Below are 18896 nucleotides of genomic sequence, written 5' to 3'. Positions count from 1 at the left end.
TGCCAGCACCGTCCGTTAAGAGTTTGGGTGTAATCTTCGACACCTCCCTTTCCATGGAGGCGCAGATTGCAGCTATAACAAAGGCAGCATTTTTCCATCTCCGCCAAGCTAAGCAGTTGGCTCCTTACCTCTCTCGCCCTGACCTAGCCACTGTGATCCACGTGACGATCACCTCCAGACTGGATTATTGTAACTCGCTCTACGTGGGGCTGCCCTTGAGACTGACCCAGAAACTCCAGCGGGTGCAGAATGCTGCAGCGAGACTCCTTACGAGGTCTTCACTGCGAGATCACATTCACCCGGTGCTATACCAGCTGCACTGGCTCTCGGAGGAGTACAGGATCATGTTTAAGGTGCTGGTTTTAACCTTTAAAGCCCTATATGGCCTAGGACCCTCGTACCTACGGGACCGCCTCTCCTGGTATGCCCCACAGAGAAACTTACGGTCTTCAAATAAAAACATCTTGAAGGTCCCAGGCCACAGAGAAGTTAGGCTGGCCTCAACTAGAGCCAGGGCTTTTTCGGCCGTGGCTCCGATCTGACTCCCTCCCTCGGCAATATTTCGGCCGTGGCACAGCCTGACTCCCTCCCTCGGCAATATTCGCAGAGCTCTGGCCCAATGGTTGCCAGTGGCTTGAATTAATTAATTTTATAATGAATGATTTTAGAATGTTGTTTATACTGTACTTTTGTACTGTTTTATTGTTGCTGGCCGCCCTGAGCCCGGCTTCGGCTGGGGAGGGCGAGATATAAATAAATTATTATTATTATTATTATTATTATTATTATTATTATTATTATTAGTTTGGTTGCACAGCGTCCACTCATACATTTAGTTTGGAGCATCATAATTCATCCCAGAAAACACACCAAGTGAAAACCACATTTCTAAGCCAGGGAGACGTTTTATTGGGCAGAAATTCTAACAGGGAAAGGATGAATCTACTCAGCCAGGAGAGCAGAGTGTATAGGCTTCAAAGTCCGACGGCTGATTTGGTTCAGCTTGAGCAGCTGCATGGGGCGCCTCTTTGTGCGCGGTGGCTGACACAGCAAGTCATCCAGAGTCTGAGAAATGGTCTGTCCAGAGGCTTGCAGCTTGGCGACGATTTCGTCAAACTGGACACGGAGAGTTGGGATGTCTTCCAGCTTCTCTCTGGCTGTAGCCAGCTATGAGAAAACAATGGCAAAGAGATCAGCAACTAGAAGCAGAAACATTACTTTATACACACCCACACTACACCTCTTGACCTTCTTGGCTGATCAAAGTTGTGTGTGGGCTGACATCACGTGTGTGATGTTGTGATGTCACACAAGTTAGCATCACACCTCCTTCCTTACGCTGGTGGCGCCAGGGGAACATTTAGGGGGCTACCCTAGTCCCCCTCGTCCACTGACCACACACCACTGCCTGGACCCATGCCATAAGGTCAGGGAAACGTTTTATTGGGTAGAAGTTCAGAATAGGGCATACAAGAGAACAAACATACAGTGGTACCTCAGGTTAAGTACTTAATTCGTTCCGGAGGTCCGTACTTAACCTGAAACTGTTCTTAACCTGAAGAACCACTTTAGCTAATGGGGCCTCCTGCTGCTGCCGCGCCGCCCGAGCCCGATTTCTGTTCTCATCCTGAAGCAAAATTCTTAACCTGAAGCACTATTTCTGGGTTAGCGGAGTCTGTAACCTGAAGCATATGTAACCTGAAGCGTATGTAACCTGAGGTACCACTGTATAGCAAAGATGGAGATCCTGTGACCCTCCCCTCCATATGTTGCTGGTCTACATCTCCAATCATTACTGGCCAATCGCCATGCTGGTAGGAGATGATGGGAGTTTGAGTCCAACAACATCTGGCAGGTCACACATGGCCTACCTCTGCTATGAAGACTGTTGACGGTCACCCACTGGCTTCCACAGTAACCATCCACTTACCACTTCCATACAAAACTCTGGTTTTTTCACAAAACTTGAAACACTGGACTCTGAAGCCTTTTTCAGTCTCTGGACAAGGTCTTCTAGGTCACCAGTTGCAACCTGAAGAAGAATCTTGAACAAAACAAAAAACAAAACATTAATAAGTGAAGCTTTAATAAGCTCTGGATTAGGTAAAAATAAAACACGCCCCTGAAACCTGAAAGGTCACAAGGATGGATTGTTTTCCCCACCAAACATACAGATTTTTTTTCCCCTTCCCCCTTTCTAAGAGCCATGAGGATTTGGAATAGTTAGTAAAAGGGAGAGTGAAAACAGACAAATACTTCGCCCTTGTAGGTAACACAATGGCCCAAGTGAAAGAAAATGATTTTTGGTTTAAAAAAACAACAAAAAACAAACAAACCACTGGTAATGTTATTGTTTTATTTTTTTGCATACCACTTTTACAATCAAGAGGCAAATAAACGTTGTGGAATTAAAAAAAAATAAAAGCATGAAAACAGCACATTCTCTAAGGAATCCCCCCTCCCCCAAATATTCTGTGAGGCTTCCCTGGAGAGGAAATGTGCCTAAATGAAATTAAATAAATTACTTCGAAGGAAAACGGCTTTGCATGCTGGATGTAGAGTAGTATGTTCTAACAAACCAAGTCAGAAGGATTATGAATTATATACTGTGGATGCCTGGGAGGAGAAGAAGCAGGACTTGCTACTAATTTAGTTAATTGCAGCCTGTTTACTCCAGTCGTCTGCTCACCTCACTCACCGCCGACAGCATACAGCCGATTTGTATTTTTCACTTTCATTTACTTATCCTTTCCTCAGTTTCCCATCCCCTCTGCCTTCCTCTTCCTCAGTTCTGCTCCAGCCACCACCTGACTCTGTTGCTCTATTTATTTCCCACATTGTACCCCCTTCCTCTGACTACTATGTCCATGGGCTCCTTGCCCCTCAGAGTTTAAGTGCTACCATAATCCTCTCCCCACTGAGCTTTCCTGCTACGGCCCCTCCTGTCCCTAGCAGCTGTGTGAGGATTTTCCCTCAGCCAAACTGAACTTTCACCTCTCTAACAGAAGATAGGCTGTGTTACAGTTCACAGCTCCACTGTCATGGAATGTTTAGTTGACAACATGTTTGAATATATTCCATGAGATCACTGACTTAACATCCATCAGCATCAGAGGCTTTGCCAGCACATTACAAGATAAAACACTTCAAATCTTTGGTTATTTGTATGTAGAAGTGAGGAAGAGTAGATAGGTAGCCGTTTATAACATACCTTTTCAATTTAGAGGGTCTGTCAAACAGCAATCCTAAAACTGTTTGGAAATACTCCAGAAAAACTCCAAGAGAATTGGATTTTTTCCAGAACAGCATCAAATGAAGTAGCATCTTGTGTGTCTAAAGTTGTTCAAAGCAGTGGACAACCTTCCTTTTTAATTTTAAAAACCCACACATTTTTATTATTATTATTAATTAACTAATTAAATTTCTATGCAGCCCAATGCATTTCCCATTCATGGCTCAGGAATAACATACAAAATCCAGCAGACTTACTGTCAGATTAGTGCAAACTCTGCTTTCTGTGTTTATGATGTGAGAATAGAAGGAACGAGCCCTGGAAATATCATTCTAGGAAGAATAAACAGAGACAATAAATCAAACTGTGCACGTAAAACAAAACTGTGCTCAGCATTTCATTAAAGTTGGTATTATTAAGGACCTCAACTGCTATACAGCATGTGAGCTTGGATTCTTTAAGTTCTCTGACTGGGGACTGACTATCTGATTTAGAGAGAGACGGACTGGCTGAGATCCTTTGCCAGAATGCTTACAAAAATGGTACATAAAGGCCACCAGGGGGCCAAATAAAGATGGCCCAGGGGCCACTTCTGATCTAGAGTGAGCCAGCTAGCCATCTGTTGTCTTTGTTTTGTGACCCTTTCTTTTTATTTACTTTGAGTTTTCAAGCTGATGGGCAGTTACAGTTTTGATTCCTATCCCAACAAAACGGGTACCGTAGGAAGCTCCCCCCCCCGCTCCCCCCTAAATATTCTAGAAAATTATGTAGGATGCATATGACACACCACAATTGTTTATGTAGTACCAGTGTATTCAAGTTTCCCTAGGAATGGGGGGAGAAATGGGTCCAGGAAAAATGGAGTGCATGTTATTGTTAACATGCAGACTCCAGGAACCCTGACAATAAATCAAAACGATCCAGTACCTGTTTCAAAGCAAATACTACTGCAAAGTAGTAAACTCTTCTTGATATATTAACTCCTTTGAGCTGCCCATCTTCAAGTAACGTAGTAAAAATTCTTCTGGACTCCGAGTTGTTCTGTAGAATAAAAGATTTCATTGCATGAATGACTCACAGTTCAGATCCATGGGATACTGCCTGAGTGCCAACAGTTAAGGTACTCCGAAGCTTTCCAGAAAGTTTACACTAGACACACATGCAGCCCACTGATTACAGAATTTGAAAATGCGCTACTGTACTTTTTAGACTCCAATCCCAAACGTGATGAGCATTCCATCCTAAAGTTGCATGAGGTGGAATGATGGGCTGTGGAAGTTTTAGCGCTTCTTTAGACTTGGAATAGAGGGAAGAAGGAGGAGGAGGAGGAGGAGGAGGAGGAGGAGGAGGAGGAGGAGGAGGAGAGTTTGGATTTGATATCCCGCTTTATCACTACCCTAGGGAGTCTCAAAGTGGCTAACATTCTCCTTTCCCTTCCTCCCCCACAACACTCTGTGAGGTGAGTGGGGCTGAGAGACTTCAAAGAAGTGTGACTGGCCCAAGGTCACCCAGCAGCTGCATGTGGAGGAGCGGAGACGCGAACCCGGTTCCCCAGATTACGAGACTACCACTCTTAACCACTACACCACACTGGCTCTCGAAGGGACTTCCAGATGCAGAAAGGAACATATATATGTGTCTTTGTGGAATGTAAGCTTTATTTACTAGTACGAGATATAGATGTTTATGCATACTAGGGATTAGCTCCTTACATAAAAAGAAAAAGGTGAACGCAACAGATTATATTAACCAGTCCTACATAAACATTTTAGAGTAAGTGCATCTGAGCCCAGGGGGGTAAACAGCAATGTGCTCTTGTGCATCACGAGCTTTACTCGTGAAGTAGTGAATAAATATCTGGACATGTATCTCATGCACTTTTCTTTTGCCTCCCAATCTTTTTTAATTTTTTTTTATTAATTTGGTAAACACGGAATATCTCCCAATTTTAAAATGTTTATAAGAACATAAGACCAGCTCAGTGGCCCATTTAATTCAGCATTCTGTTCTGACAGTGGCTAATCAGATGCTTAGAGGCAGCCCAGGACCTGAATGCAACAGCATTTGGTAAGTTTAAATGATCTTAAAAACTTCCTATTCTAATCAAAGCCTCTTTGTTGAAACTTATTTGGTTGTAAACCATAATCTCTTTAGTCAAGAGCAGTCTTATTATCTACTGCTGGTTGTCATTTTTTCATTGTTCAACTGTATTGCTTGTGCATGCCCTCTCTTAAGTTGCCATAAGTGGTGCGTGCTTAAAATATGAGATATAAACTTACTAAAAAAGTTGCTAAGACTGTTGTGTGTCTGTTACCCAGGCCAACTGCCTGCCTAGATGGGGTTGGACTCCCTCTGAAGGAGCAGGTATATAGTCTGGGGCTATTCTAGATACAACTTACTCATCAGAGACGCAAATGACCTCTGTGGCTATACCAGCTTCACCTGGCACACCAGCTATGGCCATATCTGAATCAGGAAAGTCTGGCCACTTTAGTCAAGGCACTGGTGACCTTGAGACTGGATGACTATAATTTGCTGTATGAGGGGCTGTCCTTGCAACTGGTCTGGCAGCTCCAGCTAGTTCAAAAGGCAGCAGTTAGACTCCTGATGGCTGACAGCATGCAACACCTCTGCTAAAACATATGCCTGGCTGGACCAAATTTAAGGGTCCTGTATTAATATACAAAGGCCCTAAATAACTTGGCCCCAGGTTTACATTAAGGACCACCTGAGAAGGGAAGTGAATTGTTCCCTGTGGTTCAGAAGCCCAACAAGTTTCAACCAGAAGTCAAGAATTTAATGTCACTGGTCCCATGCTATAGAATACTCTTCCAGCAGAGATTTGACCATCATCCAAACTGATAATTTCCACTTATCTATTGAAGACTGCCTACAGGCCTATAGAGTTGTTTAAACTTTCTCAGGGTGAGCCAGTCATGCTTATGGTTATTATTCATGTATTGTTTTTAATATTAGATTGTTTTACGGTGCCTGACTGTACACTGACTCCATATATTACATTCATTATTTTTTGGAAATAAATATCAATCAATAAGTAATATTCCAGAAAGAAAATAAAATAAAACCACCTTTGGGTTTCACAGCATTTCCAATATTCATCTTTCTTGCATTAAAAAACCCTAGAAGCAATTCTTTAACACTATGTGTTCTTACCAGCTTGTAGCATATCGCAACTGCGAGCAAATAGGTATCACTGCTGAATTTGACACCTTGTCTCTTCATTTCTAACAGCACTGCCAGAGCACCTGTCAAACAGACTTCCAGTTACTGTTACTTCCATCATTTTCTGATTAGCGTATTAACTGTTAATTAATAACACTTCTGAGAACCCTAAGCAGAGTTCTGAAAAATAATTATCATTTGTTAAAAAAAAAAACTTTGCAGATGAGATGCATAGCACTTTATATAATTCACTTGCTAAGGCTATGCAAATTTAATGAAAGTTTTATAGTATGTACAACCAAAATAGGGGGAAATCCTAGGTATACCAATTTTCACTGATTAAGTTTTTAGCAATTGTGATTTTGACAGAACAAAATGCCATACAAACAATATGCTTGGAGTTGAATCTAACTAAATCATTGCACACATAGAACAATTTGTGCAAGCACAACCAAACTTCCCTTCCCTCCCACAAATCTGCACAAAGGCTGGGGGAAGCCCTGGAACTGATTTTAAGGGTGCACGGGAGGGGAATGATTTAGCTGGATACAATGGTTTCATCCTAACACACCTAAAGTAGCACACACAAATTAGGAAAGGTGGTCAAGGACCTTTTTAGACTGTCATAGGTATTAGCGAATTAAGGCTACAGTCCTCCCGCTTGCTTCCAAGTAGACAGACAAAGGACTGCACCAGTGATAAGTGACAAAGATAATAACCTCCCTCCTGCCCCCACCCCAATGACAGCAATGGTTTTTAGCAACTAGCACGGCATGTTCTGGGAAAGGATCCGTTTCGAATCAATCATGATTATTTGAAGAGGAAAACTGCACATTTTACACAAGCACATCAACCTCTCATCAATGACATGATGTGCATGTTCTTCGTATGATGAAGTTACAGTGGCCAGAACTGTGTCCTGTTTAGAAAGAGTCCAATGCAGTAGTTCCAAAGCTTTGGGAATCTGCCTCCAAAGAGCTCCCTCCCTGTTGTCTTCTGGAAGACAGATTAAGGGAACAACCCTACTCACAAGACTACCTCCCAGGCTGGACTCCTTTGGAAGGTGGTAGACTTGCCTTTATTGGAGGTTTTTAAAACAGAGGTTGGATGGTCATTTGTCAGGCATTCTTTAGCCTTGCAGGGGGTGGGACTAGGTGACCCTTTGGCTCTACAGTTCTATGATTCTATAAGAAGCAAGCCAGGGTAAGTAAAACTGGCATACAAGGTCCAAACCATGTTTGGCAACAGGCTGCTGCTGCTCTGCCAAAACCTGGCAGAGGGAAAACAAGCCTTCTAAATAGTGCTCTCTGCCAGGTTGCCAGGTCATGTGACTGAGCTGAACAGGCTTAGCCTAAGCCCCACATTCCCACCCCCACCATGCCCCCACCACACTCCCTTTTGCGGATTTGCATCAGCCTCGGCCACATGAACCCCAGCTGAGCTGGGATGAGCAAATTTCACTGGCAAATCACGCATCATCAGCTGGGCATCATCACTGGGGACTTAATGCCAGCTGAGAATGGAATCAACCAGCTATGCTTGAGATCTGTTGCATCCTAAGCAGCTCATTGCAGTGGATCTCACCATAGGATTGCTCCCTAAGATGCTTCTGATTAAGAATAAAAAAATTCCTTCCAGTAGCACCTTAAAGACCAACTAAGTTAGTTCTTGGTATGAGCTTTCGTGTGCATGCACACTTCTTCAGATACACTGAAACAGAAGTTGCCAGATCTGGCAACTTCTGTTTCAGTGTATCTGAAGAAGTGTGCATGCACACGAAAGCTCATACCAAGAACTAACTTAGTTGGTCTTTAAGGTGCTACTGGAAGGAATTTTTTTATTTTGACTATGGCAGACCAACACGGCTACCTATCTACTTCTGATTAAGAAAACCTTCTGCCACTGAGCTACTGATTTCTTTTGTTCTGTACTGTTTTTTTCCTGATGGTTGTTGTTATGTAACTGTACTTTAAAATTGGGGATTTGGTTTTTATTGTTTTGAAAATACGTACAAAGCTCTGAGATGTTATGAAAAAAGGAATATGGTTTTAAATAAACATTCCCCCACCCCCAGCATGCAGCTCCTTTGTATGTTGTTGTTGTTTAGTCGTTTAGTCGTGTCCGACTCTTCGTGACCCCATGGACCAGAGCACACCAGGCACTCCTGTCTTCCACTGCCTCCCACAGTTTGGTCAAACTCATGCTGGTAGCTTCGAGAACACTGTCCAACCACCTCGTCCTCTGTCGTCCCCTTCTCCTTGTGCCCTCCATCTTTCCCAACATCAGGGTCTTTTCCAGGGAGTCTTCTCTTCTCATGAGGTGGCCAAAGTATTGGAGCCTCAGCTTCAGGATCTGTCCTTCCAGTGAGCACTCAGGGCTGATTTCCTTAAGAATGGATAGGTTTGATCTTCTTGCAGTCCATGAGACTCTCAAGAGTCTCCTCCAGCACCATAATTCAAAAGCATCAATTCTTCGGCAATCAGTCTTCTTTATGGTCCAGCTCTCACTTCCATACATCACTACTGGGAAAACCATAGCTTTTACTATACGGACCTTTGTTGGCAAGGTGATGTCTCTACTTTGTATATGCTTCCTCAAAAGGTTGGTGGCATTTTCTCCCAAGTCTGTGTATGGACTGCAATCTTTAGGTTGCAATCCTATGCACATTTGCCTAAAAGTTAACTCCACTGAAATCAAAGGATCTTGTCTCCAAGTAGACGAGAAGATCGCACTGCACATGGGCGAGATGGGGTGGGGGTGAAAATATGTGGTGTTCAGAAAACATAGCATGTTTTCTTGCAGCAATTAAAAAATTCCCAGGCTCACGAAAGACAGCTGCTTGGCTGAGAGCAAAGGCAGGAAGTTAGAAGATGAAAAAGTGTTACCAAAAAAGATCAATAGAAGCCCTAATCATGAGTTGTATGATTACATTTGATGAGAGAGATCAAGTGCTCAATGAGTACTCTTCAATTATATTTGCAAAATGTGTTTCAGCTCTTTTAACACCCATGAGTGATCACACCAGGTTTTGCCAGCTCAAAAGATCAACCAATTCAGTGTCAATTATAGCACTTTAATATTCTGTTTTTTCATATCAGAAAGACAGTTTCGCTGTCAATAATATATTCCTTTTTAGGGATCTTACGCTACTTACTTTCATAATGACCTTTTGTAAAGAGCAGATCCATCAAAATATTGAATGATGAGCTTTCTGAAAAGAAGCCGTGCAAAGCCTGAAGAATATAAATAACATCAATTTGGGACAACCCACAGATATTGGTTATATCAACACCCAATTAATAGTTCAAACTGAAGCCATTGAACCCTCAAAGCTTGGGAGGCAAAATTAAGGGTCTTAAAATTTCATTTTCAAACTCCTGACAGTTAACATTCTATTAAGGCCTGTAGGAGACAACAGCTTCAAACAACAACTAAAAAAAAAACCAAAACTTTCCCCCTCCCATTTAATAAATGCAAACCTTTAAATTTCTTCTTCATTTATCTTGTTTCTCTTTCTTTTTTTAACTTTAAAAAAAAATCTCCTTTGATCTCACTCTCTTCATTTGTGCTTTTTGAATAAAGATATCTGCTTTGGTTAAAAAATAAATACTGCAAATCTTTTGCTAAACAAACAACAACAAATAATATTTAGCACTTCCTCCAGCCTTCAGGATTAGATTTTGGAAACCACAAAGCTCCAAAGCCCTTTGGGTTCCAGCTTTACACCTCCACATTAAGAGAGAAAAATATGACGTTCATCACATTTCTCCAGTGATTTTATTCCTACCATTTAAAAACAATCCTTTGTAAGAATGGGAAAGATCCACGAGGGAAACAAGAATTTTCTTTCCAATGCAGCACAAGCTGTTTGCTTGTTTATTCATATTACATGATGGCATGTAAACCATAGCAGAGTGTCCCCCCTCCCACACACACAAATGGGTGTTCATGGAAGCAGTGAGGAATTTGCAATCTTTGGCCTAATTTCATGCAAGCAGGGGGAGAAAGGGAGAGAAGGAAGGTGGGAAGAAAAAGCCATTGGAAGGGGTGGGGAAAGTGTAATCAGTTCAGAACTCTGGTAAGAGCAAAGTGACCCTCTCCCAGAAGCCTCTGTGCTTATTATTTATCTATATACTTTTCACAACTACCATGGATTTAAGGGAGCTGGTATAGGGAAGATTTCCTACTGGACTAGAGAAGAAAAGAGACGGGCGGGTTTCTGAATTCTACCTGGTCTTTGATGAGCTCCAGTGCCGTTGCTTCAAGATTCATTTCATAACACAGCCTCATAAAAAGAGGACCAAATTTGAAACCACCAAAGGCCACATTTTTGTTCTCAGCATGGTACCTGTAGAGATGACATGGAATTTGGTGTGTGTGGCAATCTAGTTTTTATCAGAGGTAAAGATAAAAGCAGAAACAAGGTAGTCTAAATGAAAGGAACCTACATGCACAGAGTTACTTGCTGCCTGCTCGTATGGGACTAGAAAACCGATCAGAGCCACTGCACAGAATTACCATGTGATGCAACATAACAAAGAAGAGAAATGATATCTTTCAAGATCAGGCCCAAAACATTTTGGCACCTGAGGTGAACAACAAAACGGCACCTCCTTCCCCACCAGGGAAGAAGGGGTTAGTGAAGAGCTACATCAGGAACAACGGGGGAGTGAAGGTCTGCTGCTCCATAGATCCTGCCGCCTAAGGCAGTTGCCGTACCTTGCCTCAAGGTGGGCCAGCCCTGTTCAGAATTAATCCTTTGCTCTGCCATAGGCATAATACTAATTTTGGAAGATGGCACGGGATTCTAATTAATTATCTTCTTCTAATCAGTATTTCGTGTTTCACAACATCTACTTGCAGATTGAACAGTAATTCTGTTCCCAATTTGCTGTTCTTCATTGACGTCAGAGGCGTTTATTGGCTGATTCAACCTAATCAACTTGATTAACTTTATGATAAAAATTGCATTTGCTTCACAGCAACAGTATTTCAGGATGATAAACCTGGATAGGCAGCCACAAGCAAATCATGTTACTTTACTTATCTTTAAATGTATTTGCCCAGTGGGTACTAGTCAACAAAATATTTCTGCCAGCACCCTGGGATCCCTGTATGCTTGCCCTATGCCATCTCAATTTTGTTCTGGAGGGTTTTAAGGGGTACAAGGGGGGAGGAGATCATGCTGTTGCACAAGTACAAACCTTTGCACTGATGGAAAGTCCACTTTAGTGCTATGCTGAGTACAACCCAATGACCTCAGGCATGGACTGAAAACTTTGAAGTGTCTGTATTAAGGCTGATCCTGTTAAAAAGATCAAAGTTCCCTACAAACTGTAGCATGATCCAGGATATTGTAGACTAAAGGAAATGCAAAAGAAGGAACTAGAATCTCATCTTCTGAATTTTACCTGTATATCACCCTCTTGACTATTTCCACTTCATCTTTCGTCTGGCACAAATGCAGCAACAATTTCAATTCATCTCTGAGAATTAGCATATTTTTCGCTAACTTGTCTTCAATAGTTTTGAAATATGTGTCTGAAACAGAATTAATAGAATATATTTATTTGTATTTAGGTTATATAAAAAAATCATACTGTCAGTTTGCATGCCTTATCCCAGTTACTGTAGTCATGGCCGGATTAGTTGTAGAGCGTACTGGGTTTCCCACCCACCCCCACAAAAACTTCTGCCCTCACATGTCACATTGCAATAGCTTTGCCCTTAAGTAGTGATCATCTAGGGACTCGGGTGGCGCTGTGGGTTAAACCACAGAGCCTAGGGCTTGCCGATCAGAAGGTCGGCGGTTCGGATCCCCGCGACAGGGTGAGCTCCCATTGCTTGGACTCAGCTCCTGCCAACCTAGCAGTTTGAAAGCACATCAAAGTGCAAGTAGATAAATAGGTACCGCTCCAGTGGGAAGTGTTTCCGTGAGCTGCTCTGGTTCGCCAGAAGCAGCTTAGTCATGCTGGCCACATGACCCGGAAGCTGTACGCTGGCTACCTTGGCCAATAAAGCGAGATGAGTGCCGCAACCCCAGAGTCGGCCATGACTGGACTAATGGTCAGGGGTCCCTTTACCTTTACCTTTAGTGATCATCTACTGGGGGCAAGTCTAGTGCCTGGACCCTAGTGCCTGGGTTATGCCCAGGAGGGAGATGAACCATTGCTCCCCAGCCAACCACAAGGGACATTTAGCACATACCACATTGGCCCGAATATAAGCCACACTTTTTTTCCAAATTCCTATTGTGAAAAATTAAAGTGCAGCATATAGTTGGAACCAAGCGCTGTGTGCCCATCTCCTGGCACTACCGCCCTGAACAGGGGAGGTGGTAGTGCTGGGAGGCAGTTGTGCAGCACGCTCAGAACTGAGTGCCAGTGCCGCCCGCCCTCCCATCCCCGTTCAGGGTGGCAGTGCCAGGAGGCGGGCTGCATCTGCAAATAAGCCTTTAATTTAAAAGGTGTGACTTATCTGCGGGTGCGTCTTGTATTCGGGCTAATACGGTATTTGCTCAAAACAAAGATAGAAGCTGCAGTTTCCCACAAAAAACATGCCCTCTTTTGAGAACATGTTTTGTTTTTATTGTCCGATGTTGTTCTGGCAGGGATGTAGTCCAGATGTTGATGGACTACAACTCCCATAATCCCTGACTATTTGGCCCTGCTGGCTGGGACTGATGGAAGCTGGAGTCGAACAAATACCTAGAGGGACACAGATTCCCCATCCCCATACTGTGATGTTTAAATACTCCTAATAAATAAATAAAGGGATGGAAACACAGATGTAAATAAAGAAATGTTTGAGCATACACCAGTTATGCAAAGGACAAGAGAGCATTACCAAACACCAGAGAATTCCTCAATGTACAATAACTATGAGAAGCCTCAATATGGCTTTTGCTCTGAGCCTGTGATGACTAGCAAAACGGTATCTGATAAACCACTGATTGCCTTTAAGCTTTGCAACATAAACTTGTGAATGGTTAAGTAAAGCATACACATCAGGGGTGGGGAATTGGAGGCTTTCAGGATGTCGTAGACCCACAGCATCTGGGGAGCTACGGGTTCCCCACCTCTGGTATACATGAAAGGGCTACCTTTCTTTTTTCTTTCTCTCTTAAGATTTTTATTAGGTTTTTTTCATGATACAGTACAGAAAACTAATGTAAATTAAAAACAAAAGCAGCTACAAAAATTAAGAGTACAGAATCCCCTCTTAAAGGTCATTACCACCCACAGAAGGTCGCAGCCCCTCCCAGCTCTCACCTGGGATCTTTTCTTTCTCCTCCCAGCCTCTCACCCTGGGAGACCAACATTTCCCTGAAGGGCTTACCTTTCTCGCCATATAGTTTATATCCCACTTCCAACTTATGTTGCTGAAATGCATGTAATTGCAAAACATCTTCTGTTAACAAATAACGTTTGGCTGAAAACGAAAGGGAGGAAAAGAGAGATATTCAGAATACACCATACAGTACATTTAAGGTTTCAATATTAGTATCTATTTAAACCTTAGGCTGTGTAAAGGAAGCGGATGCTTTGTATATCAGTTTCAGAAATGCTCATACTTTCATCTACTAACATAAAGGAGAATGGTGGGGACTCACATCCCTTATGCAGATATAATATTCTTCTACTCAATGACTGTAAACATTCTCTTGTAATATTTGGATAAGCTAAGAAAGTCTGTTCTAACCCATAAAAGCACATGACACAATAAATATCTGAATATCTGAAGAAGTGTACATGCACACGAAAGCTCATACCAATAACAAACTTAGTTGGTCTCTAAGGTGCTCCTGAAAGGATTTTTTTATTTTTTATTTTGTTTCAACTATGGCAAACCAACACAGCTACCTACCTGTAACAATAAATATGTTTGCTTTTCTGTATTTTTATTTCTCAGGTGCAGACTTATATTGACTGATGCCTTCCTATCCTTCCTCACTTATACCTCCTGCTTTGTCCATGTTTCACCTCACGGTACATGCCTTTTGAAAGTCACAGCTGAAAAGCACCCCTCTCTGCAGCTCCTGTTCTGCAAGATAAGTAGGCCTGCTCCAGTTAGAGGATTCCCTTGCTAACTGTTAACTATTTCAATAACTTGTCTGTCTGAAACAGACTGGCCATCATGGAGGCACCAAGGAGGCACACCTATAATTAGCTTCCCTTTGTCTAACTACCACCAGAAGTGATCATAAGCAAGCATTAGCCCTCGTAAGCCAGAACAGAAAAGTATAACCGTGCACAGGGCTAAAAACAGCTTAGAATCATAGGCTTGTAAAGTTGGAAGGGACCACAAGGGTCATCTATTCTAGTCCAACCCCCTGCAATGCAGGCAGAAGGAAAAAAAGTTATGCTGAGTAGACAGCCGTGGTTCTACTCAGAGTAGAGCCACCAGGTCATAGCCAACGCTGCTGCTCCACTAGCTCAGCAGGCCTTTTCAGCTAACACTGGATACGACTATGTATCCTATACTAGCCTTGAAAATGTTTTTACTTTTCAGTTGCTTCAGGATGTTTCACGGGCAGCAACTAGCGAATGCAATAATGAAATATGCTTATGCACATGCAGAGGTTTATTGAGAAACAGCGTGCTCCAGCACTGAACAATGTCCCTTTCTGAATTCACTGGGAAAGGCAGCAGCATTTATTTCAAATGAGTTAAAACTCTTCTCAAATACGAAACATGCTGGGTTAAGTTATTTGCAGCTATCCCTGTTGGCATCTTTTCACTTTCTCTCTGTCGCCTGATGGAAGATCTCTGTGGATCTCATAGGCTGTACACACTCCACACAACAGGCTCCAATGCAGTCGTCACCTAGGGCTAGTTACAGGTAGGTAGCCGTGTTGGTCTGCCGTAGTCGAAACAAAATATAAAAAATTGTTCCAGTAGCACCTTAGAGACCAACTACGTTTGTTATTGGTATGAGCTTTCGTGTGCATGCACACTTCTTCAGATGCATGCACACGAAAGCTTATACCAATAACAAACGGAGTTGGTCTCTAAGGTGCTACTGGAAGGAATTTTTTTATTTTGTCACCTAGGGCGTTCCACATTCATCCCTAGGTGATTAAACAAGAGAGAGAAAAAGCCCGGCGCTTGAAACACGCGGAGCGTAACCACGCAGCTTCCCACATCCTAAGGACCTTGGGTTGAGCAAATCAGGCCTTTCCTGCGACGTCAAGTTCGGGACTACAACCCCCAGCGTGCACCATTCCGCCACAGTTAAAAAAATGGCTTATGGCGCCGCAGTGGACGATGGGATATGCAGTTCTCCGATTACAAGGTCGGCTCGGCGCGTTCTATAGAGCGTCCCTTTCTCTCCCCTGCAGCCTCCCCACCTGTCGCCCTTCACGCACCTCCTTGCGGGCAGCTCAGGCAGCCGGCCGCGACGAGCGTGCCCCGCATGCAGCGCCGGACGGTCTCTCGCAGGATTCCATTGGAACTGCCCACTGCCGCTGCCATTCTGTCCCCGGAACGTACCAAGAGCGGCCGCGGCAGGAGGGGCGCGCAGGGACCGCCCTCGCCGAATCTCCCGCGTCTCGCCAGCGGCTGCGCCGGCGTGCCGCCTAAGCTCCTCCACCCCCGTCGAAGAGGTGGTGCGGGCCGAGATGGCGGCGCCCGTCCTGAGGCGAGGGTTGCAGGTTGCGCTTCGGAGCTGGGCTGCGGCAGGTGGGTGTGGGCTGTGGGGCCGCCAGGCGGGTCTTTCGGGACCGAGCTCCAGGGACCCCGAGCACAGCGCAGGGGAGGTCTGAGTGAGGCCAGGCTGCGCCCCGGAATGTGTTCTCCATGCCCTCAGATATTGGAGCACATGGGCGTCAGGCTTGCAGCAGCCTCCTCGCTTGACCTTCCTGCGCCTGAGTCTGAACGAGGCTGCTCGAGTTTAAACGGCTTTCGTGTCACTACAGCCTTTGCCGTTTTATATGTGAGAGTTTTTCCTCCTAGGGTTTCCGTGTTAGCTGCCAGAGATTTCATCCAGCGCTGCGAAGGATTCATGGGTATCAATGGAGCCCTGAGGTCACTTCTGGGGCAGCTTTTTGTTTTGTGGCAAAATGATTCCTGCGCTGCAGGGGATTGGACTAGATGACCCTTAATGATCTTTCCCCACCTCTAGGGTTCTGTGATTCCATGACCCCCATCGTTTTACCACGTTGACCTTTTATGTAAGGGTACGGCTAACCTTTTGGTGTGAGAACCACATTCATTTCGCCAACCTTTTTGAGAGTTAGCCAAAGTGCTCTTGTGTACATTTCAGCCAGCTGAGAAGGAGGGTTATCTCTCCCTCCTCTGGTCAAATGATCTATCTGTTGACCACTTGGCGTTTCCGTCAAGGCTCTTGGTTGCCCTCCCTCCTTGCGCTCTCTCTCCGTGTGTGTGTGTGTGTGTGTACACACACATATATACATATATGCTGTCATTGTCAAAATCACTGAGAACCTGGAGGTTAGAAAAATGTGCTTGGGGTTATTATGCCCTTCCTTTTTTACGTCAATAGCATAGTGACTGTGGCCAACAAATACTGTATGTTTTTGGCCTTTTGGCTGATCATTTTATACCTTTGCCAACCCGGTGCCCTCCAGATATGCTAATGGGAGCTGGAGTTCAACAACAACTGGAGGGCATCAGGTTGACATGGGCTATTTTCTTCTTGTATACATAAAACTATAAACCCATCATCATGTAGTCTCCATTGGGAGATTTGTAGTGCTACATTATAATCCTGGATTTGCATAGAGTCAGAGCTAAGTCCCCGTTGGAGGATTTTTGTACAGCAAGAAGGCGAGAGACACAGAAAGGGAGAAAAATAGCTGTTTTCAACTTCACCCTCTTCCGTTCCTTAACTGCCTCATGAGAGAGAGAAAGGATGTGGAATCCTCAAACATTCTGTAGTACCTTTCCACAATGTACAGTATTTCCCTCTAGGGTTGAAGATGAAAGCTGGAGTTTTCCCATTCCCCACCTCCCTTGAACAAAGTGAGCCTTTGTTTTAACCTCTACTCTGGTTTTAATTTGTAATGCAATAAGTGTATTGAACGTCTAAGATGTCAGAATGACATTGAGTACAAGCATTCAAATTCTACATTTGGAGTTTGGAGTTTCACCACCTCAGACATGTTGTCAAAATGCCCAGGAAAACCCAGTGCCGTGTGATATCTTAAGTAATGAGACATTGAAATTATGGTTGTTGGGCTTGCTCAGGGGCACATTTTGTATTTCAGCAATGAGCCCTATCTTGACTCCTGCATTCAAATTTAATGGGGGAATGGGAAAATGTGCTGTTGGAATGAAGTTAGGTTGCCCGGTCAGGTTTATGTTTACAAATCTCATTTGACTCCTTTGCATTAGTCTGACCCTCTTGCACACTAAAGAGGACCAAGTGAGCAAGGACATTGTCCAGCGCTAGATTTATTTCTGAAGGCAGCATACTTCCTACTCTATGATCCTAAAATATACACCTAGACCATTTTTTAATCGGGTGGTTTAAGGGTGTGGGGCAACTGTAGGCTTCTTCAACCCCACCAAGGCTAGACAGCCCCCTCTCTATTGGCTGTGAAAAACTAGCAGGGAGGGAGACAACTTGATGGGCCAGGAGCTGATTAATGCTTCCTTGCAAGAGGGGGTGGTCCCTGCCTGTTTGAAGGAGGCAGTGGTAAAACTACTCTTCAAGAAACCGTCCCTGGATTCAGAAAAGCTAAGTAACTACCAGCCAGTTGTCAACCTCTCCTATTTGGGAAGGGTTCTTGAGCATGACCTGGTCACAGACTAGATCCAGACACTCTTGGAGGAAACTGATTTTAGACCCATTTCAGTTGGGGTTTAGACACGGTTTTGACACCGAAACTACTTTGGTCACCCTATATGGTAACCTATGTTGAGGGGGGGGGGGGAATGTGTCTTTGTTAATTCTCAACCTCTCAGCAGCTTTCAGTATCATCTACTGTGGTATGTTGTCCAGAAGGGGTAGGTGGCACAGCTTCGTGGTGGTTCCACTCCTAATTGGATGGTCATTTCCAGCGGGTGATGCTTAGGGAGTGCTCTGGCCCCGTGAAGGCTTCCTTGTGGGGTTTGTCAGGGTTCATAATTATCCCCCATATTGTTTGAAATCTAGCATTCACTTGGAATGCTGGAATAAATACTGTAATCTTGGCAGTACAAAGATTTTGCATTAACTGTAGGCATATGGATTTCAGATTCCACTTTTGCATTACTTGAAAGGAACTATCATTTCACCTTTTAATCAGCACCTTTTAGATGGGGAATCATGTTTATGTACTCCTGTTAATAACAAGGCAATATGCAATGAATTATAAGATCAGCCTGTGTTTTATGGAGGTCTGATTTATGATGTAGTGGCAGGACACCCCCTAAAGCCATATTCAGTAAAGCTGACAGGGAGATCAGAGTTCTCAGTTCTACAGTGTTTGGATTCCAAAGCATGATGGCAATTTATTGCATTTAATTTAGAGAACTGA

The 18896-nt window shown here is 43.7% G+C and overlaps 2 protein-coding genes across 2 annotated transcripts in view; one reads left to right on the top strand and one right to left on the bottom strand.

Moving 5' to 3' along the window:
- Positions 1–885: 885 nt before the first annotated feature.
- PTCD2 (pentatricopeptide repeat domain 2) lies at positions 886–15955 on the bottom strand. The gene is made up of 10 exons (XM_081212529.1): positions 15783–15955; positions 13754–13846; positions 11827–11956; positions 10646–10763; positions 9570–9648; positions 6407–6498; positions 4160–4273; positions 3490–3564; positions 1931–2044; positions 886–1167 (listed from the first exon to the last, which is right to left on the bottom strand). The coding sequence occupies exons 1-10, from the start codon at positions 15886–15888 to the stop codon at positions 943–945; spliced, it is 1146 nt and encodes a 381-aa protein (XP_081068655.1). The 5' UTR covers positions 15889–15955; the 3' UTR covers positions 886–942.
- Positions 15949–18896, top strand: part of MRPS27 (mitochondrial ribosomal protein S27) — a 59446-nt gene continuing 56498 nt past the window's right edge. The window contains exon 1 of the mRNA XM_081212519.1: positions 15949–16095. Within this exon, the coding sequence (XP_081068645.1) occupies positions 16035–16095 (61 nt within the window). The 5' untranslated portion in view covers positions 15949–16034. The remainder of the gene's footprint in view (positions 16096–18896) is intronic.

This window comes from Podarcis bocagei, assembly GCF_964188305.1.
Source record: "Podarcis bocagei genome assembly, chromosome: 11".
In the NCBI taxonomy this organism is placed as follows: Eukaryota; Metazoa; Chordata; class Lepidosauria; order Squamata; family Lacertidae; genus Podarcis; species Podarcis bocagei.
Note: the sequence above shows the minus strand (reverse complement) of the source record. Positions and strands in the feature narration are given on the sequence as shown.